Source organism: Thamnophis sirtalis, unplaced genomic scaffold, assembly GCF_051295495.1.
Source record: "Thamnophis sirtalis isolate CommonGarterSnake01/CBP01778 unplaced genomic scaffold, rThaSir2_p1.2 scaffold_3, whole genome shotgun sequence".
Classification (NCBI taxonomy): domain Eukaryota; kingdom Metazoa; phylum Chordata; class Lepidosauria; order Squamata; family Natricidae; genus Thamnophis; species Thamnophis sirtalis.
In genome coordinates, this window is record NW_028261383.1 from 95,649,961 (window position 1) to 95,676,420 (window position 26,460).

At 37.4% G+C, this 26,460-nt stretch overlaps 1 protein-coding gene across 2 annotated transcripts in view; it reads left to right on the forward strand.

Annotated features, from left to right (window-relative positions):
- FSTL4 (follistatin like 4) overlaps positions 1–26,460 on the forward strand; it is a 467,659-nt gene that overhangs the window by 383,629 nt on the left and 57,570 nt on the right. For both annotated transcript variants that reach the window (XM_087709547.1, XM_087709548.1), the window contains exon 7: positions 4,822–4,988. In XM_087709547.1, coding sequence (XP_087565673.1) covers positions 4,822–4,988 — 167 coding nt within the window. The remainder of the gene's footprint in view (positions 1–4,821; positions 4,989–26,460) is intronic.

A 26,460-nucleotide genomic window follows, 5' to 3' on the forward strand; every position in this document is an offset into this window, starting at 1 on the left:
TATTGGCATCTCTAGTTTCAATAGTGTTTCTTATAAGCCCTATTATTGGTTTTTTCCGGCAGGTGCATGCTGTATGAAATCAGCATCTTCATTGAACTGTTCACCATGACTCCAAGATCTCCTTTCTCATTTAGCTCTGCTAGCTTTGATGCCATTAGTTTGTGACTGGTTAGGACTTTTGGCACCAGTCTGCATCATCTTCCACTGTCATCTTGAATGACACTCAGAGATCCCTTTGGGTTTCTTTACAGTCCCTTTTTGTTTTTAGCACTTATTTTTGTACAATTTAGTGTTATCAGCAAACTTGACTATTCCACTAGTCACACTAGATTCTAGATAATTTAAAAATATGTTTAAAAAAATACTAGTCCTGGAGTACCTCCATTAATTACATTCCTCCATCTGAAAAATATCCATGAACTCCTAGACTTTATTTTCTATTCTTTAGCTGATCATCTATTCACAACTGGTCCTGCCCTTATATTTTATAACTCTTAAAATTACTGATAAATCTTTGATAAGAGATGTTATCAAAAGGTTTTTTTGAAAATTTAATAGATGATATCTACTGGCTTGCCTTGACCATGTATTTTTAAACACCCTCAAAAACTAGATTAGCTAGACCAACTTTGCCTTCATGGATCCATGTTGTGTATCCTTGAACAAGGCGAATGTCTCCAAATGTTTGGTAAATTTATCTGAGGTAAAATTATCCAAGCATGAGGTTAATGAAGGTGCCTGTCTCACATTACATGCATATTTTTTTGAGAAAAGGCTAATCAAGGTTGCTTTAAAATTGAAGATAGTATCCTTTCAATTTAGTAAAACTACAGAAACAATTTTCTATTATTACATCTGTATTTAGAAAGCTTTCAAACACAACTGATAACTGAAGGGAGATATTGATAACACTCATTGAAAACAAAATGAAAAACTAATAGACTTAGCTTTTTTCTAAAGCAAAGTTGTGAGAGTAAATACTTTAATTTTTTATTGTGTATGTTTGTGTGTGTTTAAAAACCATCCCTCCTTTTTGATAAAATGCCCCATCTGACAGTTATTTTAAGTATATTCTATATGCCTATAATACCTGCTGAAATTTAAAATGCCATTTTAATGGAACTGAATATTCATTCCATCTAGCACATTGATGCTTGAAGGAAAGAAAAGAGGAATTATATCCCTGGAGAGTCTGATCAGGCCCCCGCCATTCTGAAGAGCAAATGTCAATTACCTGGTCTATCTTTTCTTTATATCAACCAGAACATTGATAAAGTGTTTTGCTACTCAAGCAAGCCCAGACTGTGTCAGGTTCACTGATCAGTATTTCAAGGTGGATTCTTAATTTCTCTGCTCATCAATAAAGGGGAAAGGAACTGAAACAGTAAAGAGTAGATGGCTGGATTAGCCATTGTTTCAGATTGTGTCTTTTAAAGGTTAATCATCCCTGACACTTATAAAGAGAATTAGGTATCTGCTCACAGTTACTTTCCAAGATAGCCTGAAACTTGTGTTTTGTTTGTCACAGAAAAGGTGCGCATCTGTGATTAATGGTTCTCCAGCCAGCTTAAAGTCTAAGCTGCTTGTTTGCTTGAACCGTTTTGCTTTCTTGTGTCATTGTGGGTGCATGCATTCGGATCAATTTGGACTCTTGGTGATTGCCTTGGCAAGTCCCTGCAGTTTTAGGGGGAAGATTTCAGAAGTAGTTTGCTATCGACTGCTTCCGAGGGCTGAGATAGAATGGCTGTCCCAAGATCATCCAGATGGAATTTTACTTAAGGTGGATCTGTAAGTCACTATCTCCTGGTTTCTAACCTGATGTCCTAACCACTACAAACCAGTTCTCAAAGCATTGTTACTGTTGTGAAAAATATTTATTCTTTCAAACAGTTCCTCTTAATTATGATAAAGTTTTTATAAATTCAGCCAAGATCTTATTTCAGCAATGTTAATTGCCAGTGTCTTTCTTCTTTTGTATGACATGGTAGTTGCTTTTCACTTAGCAATATCCACCCAGCATCTCTCTGTTCGCTATAGGTAATCCTTGACCTACAACCACAGTTGAGCCCAAAAATATCTATTGATAAGTAAGAAAGTTGTTAAGTGAGTCTTGATCCCTTTTATGACCTTTCTTGCCATAGTTGTTAAGTGAATCACTGCAATTGTTATGTGAATCATTCAGTCATCAAGCAAATCTGGTTTCCTTCATTGATTTGTTTGTCAAAAGCCAGCTGAGAAGGTTACAAATGATGATCACATGATCCCAGGACAGTGCAACTGTTATAAATACATGCTAGTTGCCAAGCATCCGAATTTTGATCACGTGACCATGGGGATGCTGCAATGGTGTAAGTATGAAAAGTGCCTGGTCAACAGGGTGGGGGGGTTGGGCTAGATGACCTACAAGCTCCATCTCCATCTTCCATCTCTGTTAATCTGTAAATCTGTAAACAGTGATGGACTATCTCACTAGCATCACTGTAAAATGAATATGAACAATACTGAGACTGTTGTATGTCAGACCGAGTGTCTTTCCCATCTTCTACTGAGTTACCTTCCTGTTTGTTTCCAGGGCTCTCAGATTGTCCCAGGTTCCTCTGCCTTTGAGGTTTTAATTTATTGTCTCCATAAAATGAGGACCCAGATTGTTGGGGGCAAATGCTGACTCTGTAAATCAGTTACAAAGTGCTCTAAAGCACTATGAGGTCTAAGTGCTAATGTTATTGCTATTAATTCCTTTCTCCATCCTCTGATTTTAGTCTGGAATAATGTCATTTGGGCTGTTCTGGACCTAGCATGTTCTTTACATGATTCTGCACTGGCTCACCATATGAATCAGAGCCCACTTTAAATGATTGGTCTATTTGTGTTTACAGCCTTCCCATCACTGACTTGCCAATATCTGTTCTTCTCAATTTTTTTCATTCTTTACATTCCTTTCAGCAATACAATCTTCTTTCAATTCCATTTCAGGGTCATAATCTTCATGTTTTGAGCCTGTTGAGTCCATCATGACTCCAGAATCAATACCATTTTCTGTGGACAGTGATCAATTTAATGTGGTTCAAGCTACCACAGTTATGCTGTATACCACTAGGTGACAACAAGATATAATAGCTTCTTAATATCTTGACTTCCCTCTGTTGGACAAGTGAAAATTTTCAGCTTAATTGGCTGTTGTGATATGCATGATTTTTAGATATATTTTTTTCTTGAAGTTCATGTATTTGCAATATTATTTGCTTGCCAACCACAAACTAGATCAGTATTGCATCAGAGGGTATGTGATAATACCCTCTGTTTATTATCAACTATCATCTCAAATATCATCTTATTGGGCTATTAATGTGAACGTTCCACTTGGAGCATTTAACGGTTGCATAGTACAGAGTCAAGAACAGATATCTAGGGAATGCTAGAGCTATAAATGTTTCAGATTTGACAATGTTGCTTTATTACTTCGTAATTTATCATTATATTTAGTTAAAATGCTTAATAATAATCCTCTTCCACTGACAGTAATTCCACCATCAATTCCACAGGTAGGTTCCTGTTCATGCAGCAAAGCAAAGTGTGGTTGGCATATTTTACAACAGTTACCTATGGAAATAATGCTATTATTGTGGAGTTTTGAGTTAAAATAGACAGATTTCACAAACTTGTCGATATTATTTTTCTCTTTGGAGGTATTAATCAGAATGCAGTGCCAAGTAAAAATATATATAAAAATCCTAAAACCAGTTCATACAAAGCAGTTTAGAATGGAATAGAATACCATTAGAATAGAATTGAATGGAATTAGAAAAGAACCATGATGAAAAATATAATTTTCTGATGTAAGAGGTCATTTGGATGACTGTTTACTCAGTAGGCATAGCATTGTCTATCTTAATAAAATTATCATATACTAATACAAATAAACCAACCCACAAAGAAGCCAACCCTCAACCTTTTAATCCAAATACTATGAGAGATACACAACCAGTAGAAAAGCCAATCTGCTTTTTTCATGGTATTTTGATTACAAATTTCAAGAACAGTTTATCTATGGATGAGTTCATCTGTGAGTATAAATGGGAAATACAGTATATTAAAATATTATCATATTCTTGCAAATAAGTATTTCCGTGAATAGGTTGAACCTCATTTTCTGTCTAATTTGGGACCTAAAACTCTCAATGTACAGCTGAGTGTACAATATACAATATTTTTCTGGTTGTTACATTATTTGTTTGTTTGTTTATATTCAGATCATATATGTTATATATGAATTTCCCCTCAAGGGTTTAGTCCTGTTGAGGAAAAGCATCTTTGGATGGTTTTATGATTGTGTTTGGTTACCATTTGGATATGTTTTAAATATTAGGTGGGGGTTCTTTGCTTTAGTGTAAGTTTTTGCTATATGCTGCCTAGAATCATACCAAAAGTTTTAGTTAGATAGTTTTGCCAATCAGACAGATGAAAGATGATGGATGGATGGATGGATGGATGGATGGATGGATGGGTGGGTGGGTGGGTGGGTGGGTGGGTGGATGGATGGGTGGATGGGAGGTTCACATTCCTACATGAAAAACATTTAGTTCAAACAGGTGTGCCTTTCACAAATGAGAGAGAAAAGTATATGCAAATATCTTTAATATGAATTAAATAAGACTGATATTATCTTATGCCTAGAAACCTTGAGGATTATCTGAGGGGCAGGGAGTATTTGGGTTTATATTTGGGGCAGCCAATGCTTTAGCTATTCCTGAAAATTCCTTCATCATTTTTATTTAGTAGATAGTAAAAAGAATAAATTGCCTTTTGTGATTATTTTCACAGAGGTGGTTCAACTCGTACTCCCCGAAGAGCAGAAAGTCAGCATTACCACAGTAACTGTTGGACTAAGCACTGTATTGACTTGTGCTATACACGGACCTCTGAGACCTCCAATCATCTGGAAACGCAATGGGATTGTGTTGAACTTCTTGGATTTGGAAGATATCAATGTAAGTCTTCAGTCATAACCATGACTACATATTGGAGAAATGAAAGTATGAGTTTACATTCTACCAGGATTCACACATTATTTAAATATAAACTGTATATTCTCCCCCAGGGAAAATACATTCTCAATAAATATTAGTAAATATTTAGTTTTTGTGAGGAACTTTGATCTTTCAATCAGTCCTCAGTTTTAAATGTGGCAGTTTTTATATTTTCATACTTTAGGGGTATACTGTGTAAAGACATATATCATGAGCCTTGGTGGCACAGTGATTAGAGAGCAGTACTGCAGGTTACTTCTACTAACAGCTGCCTGTCTGCAATTTGGCAGTTCAAATCTCACCAGGCTCAAGGTTGATTCAGCCTTCCATCCTTCCGAGGTGGGTAAAATGAGGACCCAGATTGTGGGGCAATATGCTGACTCTGTAAACTGCTTAGAGAGGGCTGTAAAGTACTGTGAAGCAGTATATATGTCTAAGTGCTATTGCTATTGCTATCATGCTTGTGCATATTCATGGTTATAGGATGAAAGACAATTTCCTCAGAATTTTTTGCCACCTTATATACTCTAAAACAAACTCTAAGGATAGGATAAACCAGAAACTGGAAAGGGAGTTCCAGCCTTGGAAAGACAAATACTGCAAAAACCTTTACTCTCTGATTTCCCCAACACTGAAAATGCTGTATTAGGAAGAGGATAGCAATAGCAATAGCAGTTAGACTTATATACCACTTCATAGGGCTTTCAGCCCTCTCTAAGCAGTTTACAGAGTCAGCATATTGCCCCAACAATCCGGGTCCTCATTTTACCCACCTCGGAAGGATGGAAGGCTGAGTCAACCCTAAGCCGGTGAGATTTGAACAGCCGAACTGCAGAACTGCAGTCAGCTGAAGTAGCCTGCAGTGCTGCATTTAACCACTGCGCCACCTCGGTGCAGGATGGGGTGGGGGAAGGATGTGGTTGGAGCACAGCAAGGGCATGCTGGAAAAAAGGTTTATCAGAACCAAACTCATCAAACCGGGGGGGGGGGGGGATCAGACCAGTCTTTGTCTTGAAGATAAATAACTATAAAAGCCTGTATGGGAATAGAAACCTGGTATGTTTCATTAGGATAGGTAAGACTATCTTGTGAAATGATCCCAATTGGTGTTCTGTTTGGACAATAGGTTTTTCATAAAGTAAGAATAACAAAAGCACAGTTCAGTACAGTATATCTTTCATAAAACAGATGTTTTATGTTGCCTAAAATATATATTCTTTTGGATAAGGAAACTACATGTTCAAATAGTGTGTGTATGGTGTGTGTATGGGACACGTGTGTGTGTGTGAGAGAGAGAGAGGGGGAGGGATCCCAAATACTACTTTCAAGTTTTTGGATAAGTTAGTTGTTCTTTATTCTCATCAGTTTGCTCCATGGATGGGTGTTATATACCCTGCAAGAGAAATCCTTGTGTACAAGTGTTTCTCTCCTACCAGCTACCCTGTCATGGTACACTTCATTTTCTCCTTGTTTAGAATGTGCAAATGGGCCCTGCTACAAGACTGTGCTTTAAGCAAGTGTGGGAGATCCAGCTTTTAGTATGGGGACAATCAGATTTAAAACTTTGCCCAGTTTTGATCCAGAGTAAGCCCTTTCCTCCAGCTATTTATTAGATAAAATTGTTCTACTATTCATTTCTTGACGATATCATTGGTAGGATACATCTGCTTTACAGTTTTGTAAAGAGAGGACTTTTATAGGCTGCTGTATACCATGAAGTTTCTCCTACTGACCTCTGTTAACTCTTCTAAATTTTCCTCCTAAATTGGACTAAGAGTCACGTTGGACAATCCAGCAATTGGAAATAGTGTTTTATTTCTCTTCTGCTAAAGCCCAATTCTGCATTGCTCAATGATATACTTAAAGGCATAAGGAGAAACTATGCTTCTTAATGCAGTCAAAGTCACTTACCGATAATTATATTGTTTCTATTCCCACTCTTTTAGGATGCCCCAAGCAGCAACTCAATTGCATTTTTCTACTTTTCACAATAAGGCTAGCTATTTAGTTAATTGGAAGTATAACAGGAGATTAATTGTACCTTTTAACATTAAAAAAGTCTTCCCTGCTTCTGGCATGACTTAATCACATACATACATTTTCAGACATTTTTAAACAATCATACATTGTGTTTCAATTGAAATAATGCCCTATCAAAATTTAAGAGGCAGCCATCAAATAATATCAAAATAAAAAAAAAGTTTGTGGCAGAAAATCTAGTATTACTGTGCCCCACATCCATGTCTGTCCTGGATAGAGATAGGCAGGTATGTGACATGCATCAAAATAAATATTGATGACAGTAATACTTGACAATAAAACACCAATTCTAAGTGTGAACAAAAATTAAAATTAGGAGAGTAATTTATTTTTTGGTTGCCTGCTGCTTTTGTGAACTGTTTTGACTGGCAATTAAAATTAATCATTTTTCTTGACTATTTAATGAGAGACTTATAAGCTGCATAGTAATTTTTCTTATCTACCAAGACCTGAATATTTTCATCACATAACTCTTCCGAAAGTACCATCTGAATGACTCATATAATTAATTCATTTTATCCTTGTCCCTAATATTCAAGGTTGCCTAAATTAACAAAATAATATTTAATACTAATGAACACCATAGCTACTTGGGATGCATTTTAAAAGAAACTACTTTTATTTATTTTATTATTTTATTACACTTACAACTCACATTTTCTCCAACCTTACAGTGTTTAATGCAATGGTTATTCATTACTGTTCATTCTTGTTCATGAAGAGCCAAGGTGGCGCAGTGGTTAAATGCAGCACGGCAGGCTACTGCTAGATCAGCAGGTCAGCAGTTCAAATCTCACCGGCTCAGGGTTGACCCATCCTTCCGAGGTGGGTAAAATGAGGACCCAGATTGTTTGGGGCAATATGCTGACTCTCTGTAAACCGCTTAGAGAGGCCTGAAAGGCCTATGAAGCGGTATATAAGTCTACTGCTATATAATAGTCTGCCTAAGAATAAAAAATAATGATGATTTTAAAAATAAATAATGTAAAAGTCTTATAATTTAATGTGTTTCTCATTTTCCTGAAATAAAAAAATTAAAGTATCTTTTAAACATGTATAGTTTACGACGGAAATATCTTAACACCTAGAGAAGGATGGATCAAATTATTTTAGGTCCATCTCAATTTCATATGTGTTTATTCATAATTTCATTCTGCATTTTCAACATTTCCTATCTATGATGAAGGAGCCCTAGGAAAAAAATAATGGATCCCTTGATAATTGAAATCATAAGCTGCATGTTGTTAAATAAGCTACAGTGTCTTAAGTCTTACATCTCTCATGAGATGGGATAGGATCACTGGAGAGAGGAAATAGAAGCAACTTCAGGAGATTAATGGATCTCATGAAGGACATTCGGCTGCTTTGAATATGCTTTTTCAGATTATTTCTAACATTTCAACTTCAGCTTTTGTTTGACAAGTTTACCACTTGGTTGGCCTTGCCTACTCCTGGGGCCTATGTTGCTATCCTTCCGCCCTCCCTTCCCATTTACATTTTCCTCATTTTGGTTAGCACTGTTGCCTTCAGTCTAAATAGTGAATTACCCTATATGTTCTGCTTTCAAAATGTCAAACCAGAGAGTGTGCCACATGTAGAGGGTGACCAACAGGCTGATACTAATTAGAATATTTATGATGTAGTAGGGAGATACCTAAGGGGGTTGTACATAGTAGAGAAAGGGGTCAGAGAGATGATTAATCTTCTCCCTGTATCAGAATATTTTATGTATTTTTCCATTTATTTATTTGATGTACAAGCTGCCTCAATCACCAACATGACTTTGGGCAACATATAATGCATTAAATATTTGCCTTGTGGTTAAAATCTCCCCTATAGACACCTAATATTTTAACTTTTCTGATCAAATACCAATTCCAGCATTCTGAACTCTTTCTCTACAAAAAGGGTTCCTTAACCTAATCACTCTATAAAGAGGCAAGGAATAGGACATTCTTTCAAATGAAGGTCTATGGAGATTCTCAATCATCCAGGTCATGGTTGTCCCAAAGGTGCTTTTTCAAGAGGCAACTGGACTTTCTGGTTTTTCTTTGAAAGCGTTTCACTTCTCATCCAAGAAGTTCAGAGCTAAAGAAGCTTCTTGGATGAGAAGCGAAATGTCTTCAAAGAAAAACCCAAAAGTCCAGTTGCCTTTTGAAAAAGCATCTTTGGGATTGCAAATGAAAGCATGTCCAAAGTGAATAAGTTTTAAGAAAGAGATTGACTATGCCTGTAATTTTTCCAAATGAAAGATAGTTGTTTGGTGGAAGGAAAGCTATGTTGTGACCTACAGAGCTTCCCCTTCCCTTCATGTTCTCCTCTAAGACTAAACTAGTTTGAAGAGCTTTGGACTACACTTGTTTTCCAATTATATAAAAGGAAAACACTGAAAGCACCAGAGTGTGTCGATATAGAGGTTTTGTAGACCAGGGAGGAAAAAATTGCAACTGAAGTAGGAGAGCAGCTATCAGTTTAGGAGATGAAAGAGGTTTGGATTCACCAAGTCAACAGCAAAGAAGCTGAAAAGGGAAGCAGAGCTCAGCAGCCTGATTACCCCAGCAGAAATGCTGAGGGCTACAGCACCTTCCTTCTTCCACCTCAGCATTGACTGACAAACTACAAAGCCAATGCTTGAACAGCCTTTTAGTATCTTCATTTATGTAATGAAGTTTTATATTGTTGTCCATCTTATACCAAATTCTGGACACCTCCCAATCAAGAATTATAAAACAACATCAGTAGTAAACCCACATAAAAACCATATTAAAACCATAAACTTCAAAAACAAAACCTTATTGAATTGTGAGCCACCCAGTTAAACTTCCAACACACCATCGCCTCATCCTATCCAGTTTGGAACAGATAGTGGATGGTGGATATTGTTAAGAAGTAAGAGACTCACGGATGAAGGTGAATATACATGTCCCAGGATAATATTGCAGGATTCAATCTAGATTGGTCACCATAACCAGAGGTTTTGTCTTCTGAGCTTTCAGACTTGTGCTGGAGCTCATCCTCAAGGAACATCTCTGAGAGCTTCGGGCTATTCTATGGTATTTAAGAGTAAGAGACAAATGGAATTGGAAGCTCACAATCTGAGTCTCCTTGTTCGGGGTCTGGATTACTTCTCCAAAGGAACTCCTTATGTGTTTATGTTCACAACGCTAGCTACGGCTTTCATTTTCCACGGGTTTTGTTTTTTTTACAAATCCATATTTTGTTATTAGTTAAAAACATTGTTATTTTCATTTATTCATCTGATGCATCTAGCTGTCCAACTGATACATAACTCAGGATGGAGAACATGAAATTGAATTGTGAGCCACCCAGATATACAAATCAAATAAATAAATAAATAAAAACCTAACAATAAGGACTCAATAAAAACAGCACAGTAAAACTGTGTAAAAAGAAAAAAAACTCAAATAGAAACACATGAACATGTCAGCTATTTTCCTATCTGTGGTGTGTTTTCCTCTCTTTACACCTAGCACTTACAGACATCTCTTCCTGCAACTGGTTTGAGAAATTCTGCACCCAGATGGTTGCTCACAGTAGATTTCCTTCATCCCCTTCTTTGCAGATACTGGTTGGCCTCTTCCTCCATCTTTGGCCTCTATCTCAACAGGTCTTCCCTTTCAGGCAGTTGCTCTACAGCAGGTGTGTCAAACTCAAGGCCCGCATCTGCATCTGCTTAGATCTGGCCCACAGGGCCACCCTGGAAACAGCGAAGGACAGGCCCGCGGTGCCTCTGCCAGTGAAAATGGAGCACAGGAGGGCTGCACACAGCCCCCCAGGCTCTGTGTTCACTGGCAGAGTGCTCAGACCACCCCAGGCCTCCCCGACACGAGTGATGTCAAGCTGACCATGCTCACCCAGTTCTCCGAGGTCAAATAAAACCCTGATGGGCCCTCAATGAAATTGAGTTTTGACAGCCCTGGGCTAGAGCATAAATTATGTTTGCTTTCCTTTGGCTTCGTGTCTTTTCTGCTCCCTGCAGTCTTCCTGAGTGAACTACTCACTCATAAATACACTGGGCTTCTGGTCTTTAATTTTCCAATTAAAGAGAAAATAGGGCTGGTTTAAACCTCTTTGCTAGGTAACATCTCTGAATCTTAGGAAGGAAGGAGAAATGCCTGTCATTCAAGGCTGTGAATTTATCTTTTCATACATTTCAATTTTCTCTAAAGGAAAGGTATATGAAAAAAAATTCAATTTAAAATGTATTGAAATAATAATGCAAAATAGTGAAGTCATAAATATTCAGGAAATGTGATGATCGTATGACATCAGATAAACAGTAGAACTAATAATAATGACATAACAAGGGCTGTGTGGGAAGTATACTACTGTCCGAAAAATGCATTTAATTTTAAGTGGTTTTCAGCTGTAAAAGAGTTCTGTGTTTTTTAAAAGGAATGCAAAGTAAAAACATTAAAAATAACAATCCACCAAAGGGGAGAGAATCAAGCAAACAAAAGAGTAACAAAAAGCTTGCCTAGTAAAAATGTTAAGCTTTGAAAGCATAAGTCAGGAGAAGCAACTATCAGACTGTCTTAACAAAGAAACTTTGCACATCAATGCCAAATACAGCACCAGAAGAGGAGTTGAAGAGAAATCTTTAAGATACAAAATATAGAAATAACCCCTTTTTATTTTACAGCCAACAGTGATTTTTCCCCTTACCCTCAACATGCAATAAGATTATTGTTATGACTGTGGAATATAAGGTGAGATCAGATGAGAATGCAACCTGCACAGAAGTTAAATAGAACAAAAATCTGTGTTACAATTTATAATATAAAAATATTTCTGGGTTTAAAGGAGAGTATAGCAGAAATAGCACCTAGATGCATAAGAAAGAATTGTATTCCCAATTCAGAAATAAATTCAATCATTCTGCATTTTATCCCTTACGTATATCTATCACCAGCAATGTTCCCTCTAAGCTGTGCGGGTGTGCGGCCATCCACGTGGCAACAAAACACCGCACAGCAGTTTCCAACTGCCGCACAGTGGTTTTTGTGAGACACCTTCCATGATAATAGGAGAGGAGAGCCAGCCTGGAGACAGCAATCAGTTCTAGGTCCAAAAGGCAGAAAGTAGCTGAGAGAAGGGGCGTGGGGGTTGGGAGAAGGCATAGGATGGGCTCCCAGCAGCGGCTGGTCAGATTTGCCATTAGAGAGAGAGGGGGGGAGGGAGGGAGGGAGGGAGGGAGAGAGAGAGAGAGAGAGAGAGAGAGAGAGAGAGAGAGAGAGAAAACATGTGTATCCCTCCTTCCTTCAGCCCAACACTCCCCACTAGCATCCTGGCCAGATGAGAGGGACTGCAGAGGGTCTCCTCGAGTCTAGGGCAGCGAGTCATTCGATGGGAAAGTTACCTCTTGGGGAGACCCTCTGCAGTCCCTCTCGTCTAGCCGGGATGCCAGAGAGAGTGTTGGGCTGAAGGAAGGAGGGATTTATTCTCTCTCTCTCCCCCTCTCTCTCTCTCCCTCCCTCCCTCCCTCTGTCTCTCTCTGTCTTTCTCTCTCTCTCTCGGAGAGAGAGAGGGGGAGAGTTAGTTGGTGGGCAGACTTAGCACTTTTGTTAAGTTTGTTTCTCTGTGTGTTGTGTATATATACATGTCTCCATGGATGCAATTGTGCAAGCATTTTTTTTCCTCTTTAAAAGAATTTTTGGATTTCTCCTCACCAAACCTTTAAGACTCAAAGAGTTAGAGTTGAAGTATAAAGAGATTGTCAATCGCCATACTGTTAGATTAATAGGCAATTATGGACTATCTTGATTATATCCTCTTTAGAAAGAATATGCTACTGTATGGTTGAGAAAAAGATCAAACTTCATTCCATGGAGACCCAACAAAGTTCATAGAAAGGGTTGATTTCTACGATGGGCTTCTTGGGTCAACAGTGAATATCAGTTATCAAAAATGTAGGTAGAAATTTAACCAGGCAATAGGCAATTACAAAAAGGGAAGCCAACTTTCTGAATTCTGTTTCTTTGCACTTAGTGACTTAAAAATAGACTAATGTTCTGAAAACTTGACCTAAATTACTATATATTTTAAATAGCTGTAAAGCTATGCTGAAAAAGTCGTTCTCAAGGTATTGTGATAAATTCAATAAAAAGAAGGAAATTCTTGATGAACAAGGAGAAATGAGAATATTGGATAGCAAATGGACAAATAAAATTACCAATCAAAGAGAATATTTGCACCTCAGGGTTCAAATGAGATATTCTCTCTTCCCTTTTCCTCTTCCTCTCTTCTCTCTCTGTCTCTCTCATCCTCTTTCTCTTTGCCTCTCATCTCTTTCTCCTTCTTTTCCATTCTTCTGTCACTTTTTCTCTCCTTCTCCCTTCTCTCTCCTCTTTGTCTCTTTCTGTCTCTCTCACTCTCTTTCTCTTTGTCTCTCTTTCTGTCTCCTTCTTTTCCACTCTTCTGTCACTTTCTGTCTCCTTCTCTGTCTCTCTCAGTCTCTCTTCTCTCTTTTTTCTTCCTCCCTTCCTCTCTCCCACTCTTTTATCACTTTCTCTCTACCACACAACCTGTCCCTATACTTATCTTCGACTGATCATGTTTGCAATAATTTACCTTTTCTAAATAGGCGCAGTTCCCTTATCGGATCCCTTGCTCACTCAAACACACAAACACACAGACAGATACACACATATTCACGCATGCACAAAACCATTTTTCTCCATTCCAATTCGGATCCTATAAATCAATTGCTCTGTGAAACATCTGTGAAAAAAATTCAGGTGCTCAGGCATGAAAATGTGCCGCTCAAACACTATACTTTTCCCCACACATGAAAAAAAATTAAAGAGAACATTGATCACCAGTGTCTCATTGGACAATAAAGGACATAGTCAATGATGGCATCCACTTGGCCACTGTAGAAGGACAAAGATTTGGTTCCATCGGGGCTTTAAAGAATCTCCCTAGTGATCTGCTCAAGGCCTGGCCAGAACGAGAGCTATGTAAAAGCCCACAAAATGGAGCACTAGTAATCTACACCAGATGGTGGGAGATATTTTTTTGTTTATTAAAATAGAGAGAAGACTTTGATGACTGTATCACAAGGGCATCTCTACTGGCATCCCATTGAGAGAAATGATATCTAATATTTTCTCTGCTTCAAGAACTAAGCTCCCCTGTGGAAGAAAAGAGTACCGTATATGTTGGACGGTTACTATAGTGGCGGATAGATATGTCCCACATGCAAGTGTCCTATAAAATAGATGTATAGCTGTTTGAAAGAGATGCATTGTACTATTTGTTGGGCATCAATTGAACACCCACAAGGACAATTGCTAGGATAAATCATAAGCAAACAAAGAATTTGTTTGCTTTGCTTTTCACAATAATCAACCAATCCTTCCAATAATCTCTAAGACAATCTTGATGTGAGAGGTAAATGCAAGACATTGATATAAGTTACGATTGAGATTTTATATCCATTACGTAAATGGAAGAGAAGGCTTTGTCACTCCATAGTCAGTACAATATAACAAATGCAAAAACTGAATAAAAAAGGAATGAGTAAATAGCCACAGTGAGGCCTGAAGCAAGATGAATTTTGGTGCGCCAGTTTCATATTTATTGATTTTTTAAAAATTGCTGATGGATTATACAAGGCTGCTCGGCAGGCTGCATGTTGTATTGTATGGGGCTGTTTTGGGGTTTTCCAGTATCCTTCTACAAGCCTTGGTTAACTAAATAGTGTGCAGATCTGGGAATGCATTTTAGAGTTCTCAAAAGTTAGTTGTAGTAACAGTACTATTTTCTTGATCACTGAGCTTGCTGTGCTGATTTTTACCACTGACTATCTAGTTCAGGGGTGTCAAACTCAATTTTTTGAGGGCCACATCAGGTTGTGTTTGACCTCGGGGGGGGGGGCATGGCCAGAGGGGCACGGCCAGCTCAATGTCACTTGGGGATACCTGTGGTAGCCCAAGCACTCTGCCAATAAAAATGGACTCCCACGCTCCATTTCTGGCTACATCAGTCTCTTGCAATCCTCTGCCAGTGAAAACAGAGCTCAGGAGGTTGCAGAATCATGGCTACTAATGCTGTCTTTATTGTATGGTTACAGTAATTGAATCTGCTAGTCTGACTCCCCCTGCCTTTACTTTCCAAAGAACTAGGGAGGGTCTCTTCTGAGATGCTTTTTCCATCCACTTCCCATCTCTTCTTTGGCCACAGATTTCTTTCATCAGACCCTTATTTAGGCTGTGGTTCTTTCTCCTTTCTCCCAATGTTATTCTCACATCCCATTACATCATAATAATTTACTTGAGGCTCACAAATCTATGACTACATACAGAGACCCACAAACAGAACCTTCTACTAGCAGAATGAAAATAAGTTAGCGATGGATGGCTGAAATTGGCCTTACAAATGAGTTGTATGTTCTGCGCCAACATTTCCCTAAAGCCTTTTTGCAGCTGTCTGCAATTGCTATATGAATTTAGAAATAGCTGCACCAGTTCTGGACGTGGGTGCCGAATTGCTTTTGCGTAACCTTTGCTTAAAGCCATTGACTGCTATACTTGCTAACAAAAATGGGTTTGATGGGTAGGATCTCTGTTATATTCTGAGTCAAAAGGATTTGGAAGGGCTGCAGGGAGATTTGTCCACCTGAAAATACTACATCCCCACAGCAAGTTGTGTTGATATAGTGAGTAAGGAATTCACCTAGTTTTTTGTTGCTCACTCTAGGAATGTACTGAATTCTAAAAACCTTTGCATGCAATCAAACAACCACAGATTTTATTTTGTTTATATATCAGGCTCCCTCAAATTTGAAACACAGATGGCTAAAGTACAGCTGGTAGACTGGCAGCATCGTGCGTGCTGAGTCAAATTATAGCATTGAACCATGATGGCTTTACACACATGTAACAAATTAACTAATCCCAGACTGACATAACAAATTATACATGTGGTTAATTTATTCCCCGCAAAATAGCATCATTTACTGAAGAGCTGTGGTGGTGCCGTGGTTAGATTGCAGCATTGCAGGCTAATTCTGCTGATTGCCAACTGCCAGCAGTTCTCACTGGCTCAAGGTTGACTCAGCTTTCAATCCTTCTGAGGTTGATAAAATGAGGACCCAGATTGTTGGTGACAATATGCTGACTCTGCAAACCACAGAGAGGTTTAGAGGTTTTTTACAGTGCTATACAATGTATAGCACTGTAAAGCACTGTGAAATGGTATATAAATCTAAGTGCTAAGTGCTATTGCTGTCTTTTGGATATGCTGAATGATAGCTTGTTACTTGCTTAGGTGACTTCTTTGGGACAATTCCCCAAGAAGGAAACTTTCAGGTTATCAGCAAGTGAAACTACAGTATGAACAACCTCACTACTTTTCTCATGGTACATGCTTCTACAATATTCTTAACTATTCTTAACTCTTAATTTCTACCATCTCTAATATTGATTTTAAAATATTTAGATCAGTAGGTCGGCACTACCCTGCTCAGTGGACCTAAAAACCACTTACAAAACCATAGGTTCCAAGGCTGTTTTCTTGTTCAAACAGCATTTAAGCTTGAAGATTATTTGGCACACTGTGAATGGCAGTGAGCCCCAGATTTTAGTAGCCCAATTCAGGATAGTTGTTTCTTGTTTACTGCTGCTCTACCTAAATGGGCTGTAGAATTCACTGATTGTAGTGTTGGCTTTCCTGGTGGTAAGTCCGTCCCCTGGAAATTGGTGATGCACAAACTGTGGTCTACCATCTTTTCCTTAGACATATTCTCTTTCTAGGAATTACTTTTGTTTTAGTTTAACCATGACTCTTTCCCACTTTCTTCTCATTTGTATGACCACCTTCAACCTACGTAGTCAGAGAGAAGGACAGCATAGTTTTTCTGTGGCCTTATTCTGTTTGATAATTTTACAGGTGCCAGACAAAATTACTGTCCAAAGGTTTCTTACCCACTCTGCCAGGTACTGAAACACAGGGATAAGCTTTGTTTTTTTTCTTCCACCCTGTTTAGCCCCCAGCTGCCTTCTTCATACATAAGCAGAAAGAAGTATCAGCAAAAGTGCCTTTATGCATTGTCACAACTGCACAAAGCAAAACTAGACACTCTGTGGAGCCAACGCTTTGGTCACTGTTGGCTTATACCAACAGAATATGAAGAGGGGCATTTGAAAATTAGCTTGCCTCATAAAGGCATAGAGTATAAATATCAAAAAAGAAAATTGCCATGGGAGAAACAGAGAAAATTACTCACATTGAAAACAAAGATAAATGTGCTGCCTCTGTCTTTTGGTAGGAAACAATCACACTAAAAAGATTACAGATATCCATCAACAGATCATCTACACACTTTTTAATCTGATTTTTTTAAAACTACCAATAGCAATGCTTCTTGTCTTTGTTAGACAGAATGTAGTGGAATTTGCTGTTGGGGAATGAATCCTATCATAAGGCAGATTCTCTGGCAAATTTCATCATGATGGCAAGAAATAATAAGGCCCTTTTTATTATGTAGAACTGATTGTTAAGAATAGGGTGGGAAGTACAAGAAATTAATTTTGTTCTTTCCCATAAAAATAAACAAGCCAGGCTTTTCCATTAAAAAAAAAAGTTTATGAGCTTTCCATAAAAGAAATTGCACAAAACATAATCAACCAACTGCTGCAAATGAGGTGAAACAGACAGCAAATTTTAAATTCCCTTTTGAAATCTCTCTCTCTTCCAAGAAACTGTGATTTGCACACTTTATGGTCTCATCACAAGGTCAGTTTGACATTAGCCCAAACAAGTTAGTCATTTAACCTAATATTCTCTTCCTTCCTTCCCTGCCATTTAACATAAACACAAGAATTTCTCCTTGGTTTTAGCAGGGCTCCAGCTGAGCATGAATCCTGCACATAATGCAGAATAGGGCATTTTCTAATATTCTAATAAAACTCACTTAAGTCTCTAATTTGACTTGTATCCAATTCTCTGCCTCACTGTGCTGGAAAGGGCAAGATGTTCTTTCCAAAAAAGAGGCATTTTTAAATAACATGTTTCATGTTTGTTTATGCCACATATTGGTAAGGATAGTTAGACTGGATATAATGATCCTTACTGGTTGTCCCAATTATAGCTTTTTGAACAGCTGGTTGTATCTCAGGAAATGGTGATACAGTAGCTTGATACATACTTACTTCCATTAAAATAACAACTTGTTCTTTATGATAAAGTATGTGACATCCTTTGTAAACTTCAACAGATTTCAGCATTCCCACTTTTGTATGAGTGCTTTTCAGTGAGTTTCTCTAATTTTTCATTTCTCTCCTTTCTTATCCAATTGTTTTCCTTTCATTCGCATCATAAAGTAGTCCAGTATTCAAGCAATTCCACCTAACCTTTTCTCTGTGCTCATGGTTTCCCTTGTGAGGCAGGAATATGGAGAACTGTGTAACATTATGCCTCCACCCCCAAATCTTGCAGTTGGTTTTAAAGGGTACATAATTGATAAAAGGCACTAAGAACTCAAGAAGCACTAGGATGGATACATGATCTTCATCCTGCTTCTACCAAAAGCACAACTAAAATGTCATTTCACTGTTATATAAATTGGCTTAAACCTCACTGAAACACAATCAGTCTGATGTAGGGTCTCCTGCTCAAACTGGGGATTAGATCTCCTGCTCAAGCAGAGGATTGAACTAGAAGAACTCCAAGATCCTTTTCAAATGTGTTATTCTATATTATAGGATCCAGATGATCCATTTCCTCCAGGATCATCTGGAGCTGTTGTCTGCCCATCTTCTCAACAACCTTTGTTCAAAAGAGAAAGTTGACTGGACAAAAATGGTCCAGAATCTAACATCATCAGTCCATCCATGACTAATCTCTTCTTCAGGACCAAAAGAATCACTCTCTCAAATATACTGTTTTATTTGAGTTTTATTATTATATAAAGTTTACAATAGCATATAAATTTTAGACATCTATACTTATTTGTAGTTTAGACTTATGTCTAAATGTATAGATATACTATGCTAAACTTACTTAACGCTGTTAACAATAAGCACTCCAGATATAAAACTACTGGATTAATTTTGTTTTGTCTGTTTTACATATTTTGCTGGACCAAATTAAAAAAAACAATGTACTATATATATACAGATGTACAGATCATCCTGTGATTAAGAAATGACTGGCTTAAGAAAAGACCACTAGGACATACATAGGTGGAATAAAAGTATGTAAGATTTGAAACTATTGCTTCTTATATATGGATACAGTGTTATAGTTGGTAACTGCAGATTTTCTGTTTCAGTTATGGTGCTGTTTTTAAATATGGGCAATAAAACTAGATTATTGAATAGCTTTGTCTTTAATCTCTCCCTGCTAGCCTTCCAGTTCAAGCAAAAGCTGTTTTCACTTTGATGTGTTCTTTGCCAATTATAAGGCTGTCACCATTAGTTTAGTTGTCTTTAGATTTAATTTTAATCTCATTTTTTTCATTTTGCTCCTTAATATTTTTTACTAGAGCTTGCATATTCTTTGCAGTTTTGGCTGCAAAGCATAGCATCATTAGCATGGTGCACGTTACTTATATTTCTTCATTCAGTTGCCAAATTACATTCATCTCGTTCCAATCAGCTACCCTTAATATATACATATCCAGCCTACAGATTGAATGAATCAGAGGTGAATATGCAGCCTTGTCCCTGGAGCCAGTCTGTTTCATTATATTCTGTTCATACTGTGGCTTCTTGACTTTTGTATAAGTTTCTCATGAGAAATTTTATGGAATCTCTAATTTTATGATGTGGTCAGCTTGGTGCAGTCAACAAAATTAATCAGTGAAGGCCATAGTGACTTTTTTAGTATTGTTGGTTTTTTTTTGCATCAACTATAATGTGTTCTGTTCCTTGGACTTTTCTAAAGCCAAAGAACAATCTGCATCTTACTGTCCATGTAGAGCTCTACTTTTCATTGGAAAGTCTTAAAAAGCATTATTTTGCTTAAATACTGTATGTGATTCAAAGCCATACCTCTTCCAAAATGGAAACATTGAACTAACTTTATTATAAAGTGAAATGCAGTAGGTTAGATCTCTATTCAGTCCCTATGAGAAGAGGGATTAAGCCAGGCTATATTATGGACTCGTGATGGCAAACCTATGGCCCGTGTGCCCAAAGCGGCACGCAAAGCCATGCACAGCCTTGCCTGTTTGTCTTCCGGTTTTCTGCCACGCATGCACGTGGGACAATCAGCTGTTCTTCATGTGTGTGGCAATGCCAAAAACCAGTGTGCGCATATGCGCAGGCCAACTAATTGTTGGGCGTGCATGAGTGCTAGAACCCAGAAGTTCGGATTTTCCAGAGTGCAGCCTTGATGAGTGTGCACACGTGTGATGTTTCCATGTGACCCTTTTGCCACTCGGTCCCGAAAAGTTTTTCCGTCACTGTTATACAGTAGATGTACTGCTATTTAGTGTTTATATCAATTCCATTGTCCATCTTCTAGCTAAAATACAATTTCATTGCTGGCAGGCCCATAATGATGCTGTTATAAACAGATGATGTGTTTATCCTGTCATTGTCATCAATAGGGCTAAAGAAATCATTTCAAGGTTTATCTCGTTTTGGAGGCAACAGGAGCTCCTGTCAATTGATAAAATGTTTGTATTCTTCAAAAGACCCTAGAAACGGATCTGACTCATTAAATGGATTTAATATTGAAGAGATGACAGATTATATATTTAAGAGTTCCTACTCATTTGGAAATTTAAAACCATACTTTTTATAAGTGGCCCAGAAAGCTCAAAGAAAAATTGTAGCTATTTTCTCTTCCATCTACTGAAAGCAAGTTCAGTATATTCCAACTTGTATCAAGCCTTTTGGGGATAAACCCCTAGCATTACTGCATGTAGTTGAATCAGATTTAGGAGAAAAAATCCCCCTTCTACTTGAGATTATTAAAACCAGCTTTTCCACAGAAGAGGTCAGGATATTTAATTTAAAGTTACAATTTCTCACCGCTGCCCCTTTTAATTCAATTCCATGAATTCTATAAACTGAAGATAGAGCAGAAAATTCTGCAGAGCAATCTTGGTGTCAATTGGTTTTAACCAAGCTGAAGTGGGAAGATGAAAGTTGAATCTGTGGAAGGGATTTGGTTGCACAATTCTTCAGACCACACAGTATCTCTACACAATCACTCTTGTACATTTTGTATCCTCACTTCAGCAATTATTAAGGAAAAAAGAAATGCCACTAGTGAAAGGCTTTGACTGTATGGAGAAACTGCAGCATAGCAATAGCAATAGCAATAGCAGTAGACTTATATACCGCTTCATAGGCCTTTCAGGCCTCTCTAAGCGGTTTACAGAGAGTCAGCATATTGCCCCCAACAATCTGGGTCCTCATTTTACCCACCTCGGAAGGATGGAAGGCTGAGTCAACCCTGAGCCGGTGAGATTTGAACCGCTGACCTGCTGATCTAGCAGTAGCCTGCAGTGCTGCATTTAACCACTGCGCCACCTTGGCTCTTATAGCATAATCGGTACGCTATATCATTTTGTATGTTCACTTCTATAAGAACATTTGCAGCAATATGATTGCCTTTCTAATTAAAAAAAACATGTCTACCATTATTTTTGCTTGACCTATAGGTTTTGGCAGGATGGATACAGTTTATGTCCCATTGATTAGTTAATATCATTCGATGAGTTCTATGAAACCAACATTCTCTATTGAGAATCTACCTGTCCTGTCCCATCAGTGGTGGGTTTCAAAAATTGTTGGAACCTACTCTGTGGGTGTGGCCTCCTTTGTGGGAGTGGCTTGCCACCCATGTGACCGTATATGAATTATGAATTAGTACTTAGGTCGGTCCAAGTAGGTATTCAGAAACTCTGGCATTGAAGCATGCAAGTCTTAAAGCTGTCAAGTTACAAGATCCTTGCCAGTGGTGTGTGATGTTCCACGGGAACTATATTACAACAGTGGTGGGTTTCAAAAAAATTTGGAACCTCTTCTGTAGGTGTGGCCTGATTTCCGGGTCCACTGGTAGAACCTCTTCTAACCGGTTCAGTAGATTTGACGAACCGGTTCTACTGAATAAGTGCGAACTGGTAGGAGCCCACCTCTGGGTCCCATCCCCCCACAAGCCTTTAGATATTCTGAAGGGGAAAAACCCCTGCTGTTTTCCCCAAACTCCATGATAAGTTGGTGCTTGCACACTTGATGTCTTTTGGTTATGATATGAATTTCCTCCATTACATGTTGTTCTTTTGGAATTATTTTCTTATTTTTAGGCATTGTACTGATTTTAACTGTATGCCAATCATTGTTTTTCAGTTGGATCAGCTTTATAAAATTAAATAAATAATTGTTCCTAATTACTTTTAATTAAACTATCTACTGGCACATAAAAAAAAATCATAGCAAGTAGCAATTACAGTTTACATGATACAGTACTTTTGTAAGTACAAGCAAAAGTATGGGAAGGTAGTAATCAATTGCCTTCATTTTATTGTGCATATTGATTTTATGACATTTTGTAGTGTATCTTTTACCCATATTTCTTATCCTAAAATATATCCTACAATAATATTAACATAACATAACATAATATAATCAGTGGTGGGATTCAAATAACTTAACAACCGGTTCTCTGCCCTAATGATTTCTTCCAACAACCAGTTCACTAAATTGCTCAGAAATTTAACTGGTTCCCCCAAAGTGGTGCGAGCTGGCTGAATCCCACCACAGAATATAAAACTAGACTAGACTAGATTACAATTAATACAATATAATATAATATAATATAATATAATATAATATAATATAATATAATATAATATAATATAATATAATACAATACAATACAATACAATACAATACAATACAATACAATACAATACAATACAATACAATACAATACAATACAATACAATACAATACAATACAATACTATACTATACTATACTATACTATACTATACTATACTATACTATACTATAATATAATATAATATAATATAATATAATATTAGAAGGATGTATCTACACCTGATTTGCAGTAAAGAATTGTCAATATCTGAATTAAAGTTCTTTTGACAAGGGGTAAGGGAAAGGACTTTAAAACAAGTCAGTCACATTTTTGGTCAGTTGTTTTGTAATTTAATCCATCTCTGCATGGTTTCCTTTTTCTTTTGTTAATTGTAGTTGGATCTCATTTTTAGGTTAATGCTTTTACAAACACACAAACACAAACACACACACAAACACACACCCTTTATTATTTATATAAGTAGTGTAAGGCAGTCAACACACACCATATTCCTTCCTTCTATTTTTCCCATAACAACTCTGTGAGGTGATTTGGACGAAGAAACAGAGTGACTAGCCCAACGTCACTGACCTGGCTTTCATGCCTAAAACAGGACTAGAACTCAATCTCCTGATCTGTAGTCTGGTGCCTTAATGAATAGACCAAACTGGGTCTGTGTTATGAATTATTTTTTAAAAAATAAAGAAGTATTTATTTATAAAGAACTGTGATAATATCAAAGAAGATAATATAAGCTCTTTTAATGTCTTTTGATAGTTTGAATGGATGTAAAAAGATCTTACTTCATCTATATGCAAGCTCCATGAAGGTTTTTTTTAAAAATGAAACTACATGTTTAAAGATTTCACAAAGTGATATAAGAAAGCCAATTAAATTTTGATGAAGTAATATTTTTGGTATAACTATAAACTTCATTATACTTTTTCTTTGTATTATTTTAATTATTTCCATGTGTATTTTTTTCTCTTGCTTTGTTTTTCAACTAAATAGCAATACAAAAATGGTTTTAGCATACAAAGGTCCTTCTCTAGGTTTTGCTAATTATTTTCTAAAATAATTTCAGACAAAGACCATGCCTGGCTGAGATGTATATTTATCAGCTCAGCAAACCATTTCACTTTCTTCCTCCTTTGCAAACCATGTTTCCTATCAAATGAGCTCCGATGCTCTTAAAATTTCAACCATTAACTTGGCAATTATTGGTAATTACTGTAAATAGAAACATTTGACCATAAATGTATTTATAATCTGACAAAATCTTTCATGTCACTCTTCAAATATATGTTTATCCAATGCTAAAAGCCAATGTTAGTGAGAAAGATATTAAGGCGAGATATAACATAGGACAGTGGTGTATAACTCGGATGAAATGTCTACTTCTGTGGAGGAGATATAACCCATTCTATTAAACAAAAGTCTCATGCAGGCTCATCCATGATAATTCCAAGGAAGGGCAGTGGGAAAATGCATCATGAATGTACCCATAGCTTTTGTTCAGTCTAATAATGTCCACTTTTCCTCTTCTAATAGGAGTAGTCTCCATTAGCAACATTCTGAATATTGTATAAACACAATAATATGAGGTATCTCTGGTCAATGTCAACTTCGTCAAACTTTTATACATTTGGAAAGGACTTTGGATGTCTTCTCATCTAACTCCCTGCTCAGACAATGGCTGTCCAATCTCCTCTTAAAAACCTCCAGTGTTGGAGCAGCTACAATGTCTGGAGGCAAGCTATTCCACTGATTAATCATTCTGTCAGAAAATTTCTCCTTAGTTCTAGGTTGGTTTTCTCATTGGTTAGTTTTCATCCATTGTTTCTTCTTTTGATTTCAAGTGCTTTGGAGAGTGGGCTGACTCCTTTGTGGCAGCCCCTCAGATGTTGGAACACTTCTATCATGTCAACCTAGTCCTTCTTTTCATTAAACTAGACATACCCAAGGAACCTTTCTTCATATGTTTTAGTTTCCAGTCCCCTGATCATCTTTGTTGCTCTTCTTTGCAGAGTTTCAACATCTTTTTTATATCATGGCAATGAGAGGTGGGATTCACTTACCTTCCCTACTGGTTCGCAAATATGAGAGCATTTGTGCTTGCTTCGTGTGCGTCTCATCTGCGCATGTGCAGTGCTCATGCATTATGTTGGGGCGGCTAGGCAGAGCCTCCCGCAGCCACCACTACCAGTTCACCCGAACCAGAGAGAACCAGCTGAATACCACCTCTGATGGCAACCAAAACTGGATGCAATATTATAGGTGCAGTTGTACCAAGGCATATAAAGTGGTACTAACACTTCACATGATCTTGATTCTAGCCTCTGTTAATGCAGCCTAGGACTGTCTTGGTTATTTTGGTGGCTGCAGACATTGCTTTCTCATATTTAAGTGATTGTCCACCAGGGCTTCAAGATCCTTTTCATAGTTACAACTATTAAGTCAGGTACCACCTAGTCTACACCTGTACATTTGATTCTATCTTTCTTTGATCTACATTTATCCCCCAATCTTCTCAGTGTCACTTGCACTGAAAATCACTGTCCCAGCTTATGCTGTTATGAGAATGAAATAATCAACAGATATAATGCAAAATCTAAACAAGGTTTTACACTACAAGTATTATTTATTTCCATTTTCAAAACCTAAAATAGCTTTTCCACAGTCTCTAGTCCTTTCTCCGCTATGGAAGATCCTAGGCAGGGGGCATTATTCTCTCTCTATCAAATCTATCTTGCAGGTATGTTTCTGAAGAGAAAATATAGGTGCTTACTAACCTGAGCTCCTGTATAAAAGAATACCACAACTACTACAGTCGTGCCAGGACTACAATTATTTATTTATTTATTTATTTATTTATTTATTTATTTATTTATTATTTATTTATTTTGTCAAACGTATGAGATAACAGGTATAAGTATAAACATGGACATGAGCACATGAAATGAGTACAAATAAATGGGGAGAGTAGGACAGAGATGGCAGGCATGCTGGTGTGCTTATGCACCTCCCTTACAGATCTCTTAGGAATGGTGTGAGGTTCACGCTACACAATTGAAGGTTAAAGCTATGGGGGTAAGAGGAAGTAACAATGGAGTCAGGTAGAGCATTCCAGGCATTGACCACTTTATTGCTGAAGTCATATTTTCTACAGTCGAGTTTGGAGCGGTTTACCTTGAGTTTGATTCTATTGTTTGACTGTGTGTTATTGAGGTTGACGCTGAAGTAGTCGTTGACAGATAGGACATTGTAGCAGACAATTTTGTGTAGTATGCTTAGGTTAGACCGTAAGCGACATAGTTCAAGGTTGTCCAAGCCCCAAATTTCAGGGCTAGTGACATAAGGGATTCTATTGTGAGCAGAGGAGTGGAGTACTGTTCTTGTAAAATACCTCTGCACCTGCTTGATTGTATTAATGTCCAATATATAGTGTGGATTCCAGGCAGAAGTGATGTATTTGAGGATTGGTCTGGGAAAGCTTTTGTATGCCCTAGTTAGCAATACAGTGTTACTGGAGAAAAAGCTTCACAAAATTAGGTTAACAACTCTTAATGCCTTTTTGGCAATACTGTTACAGT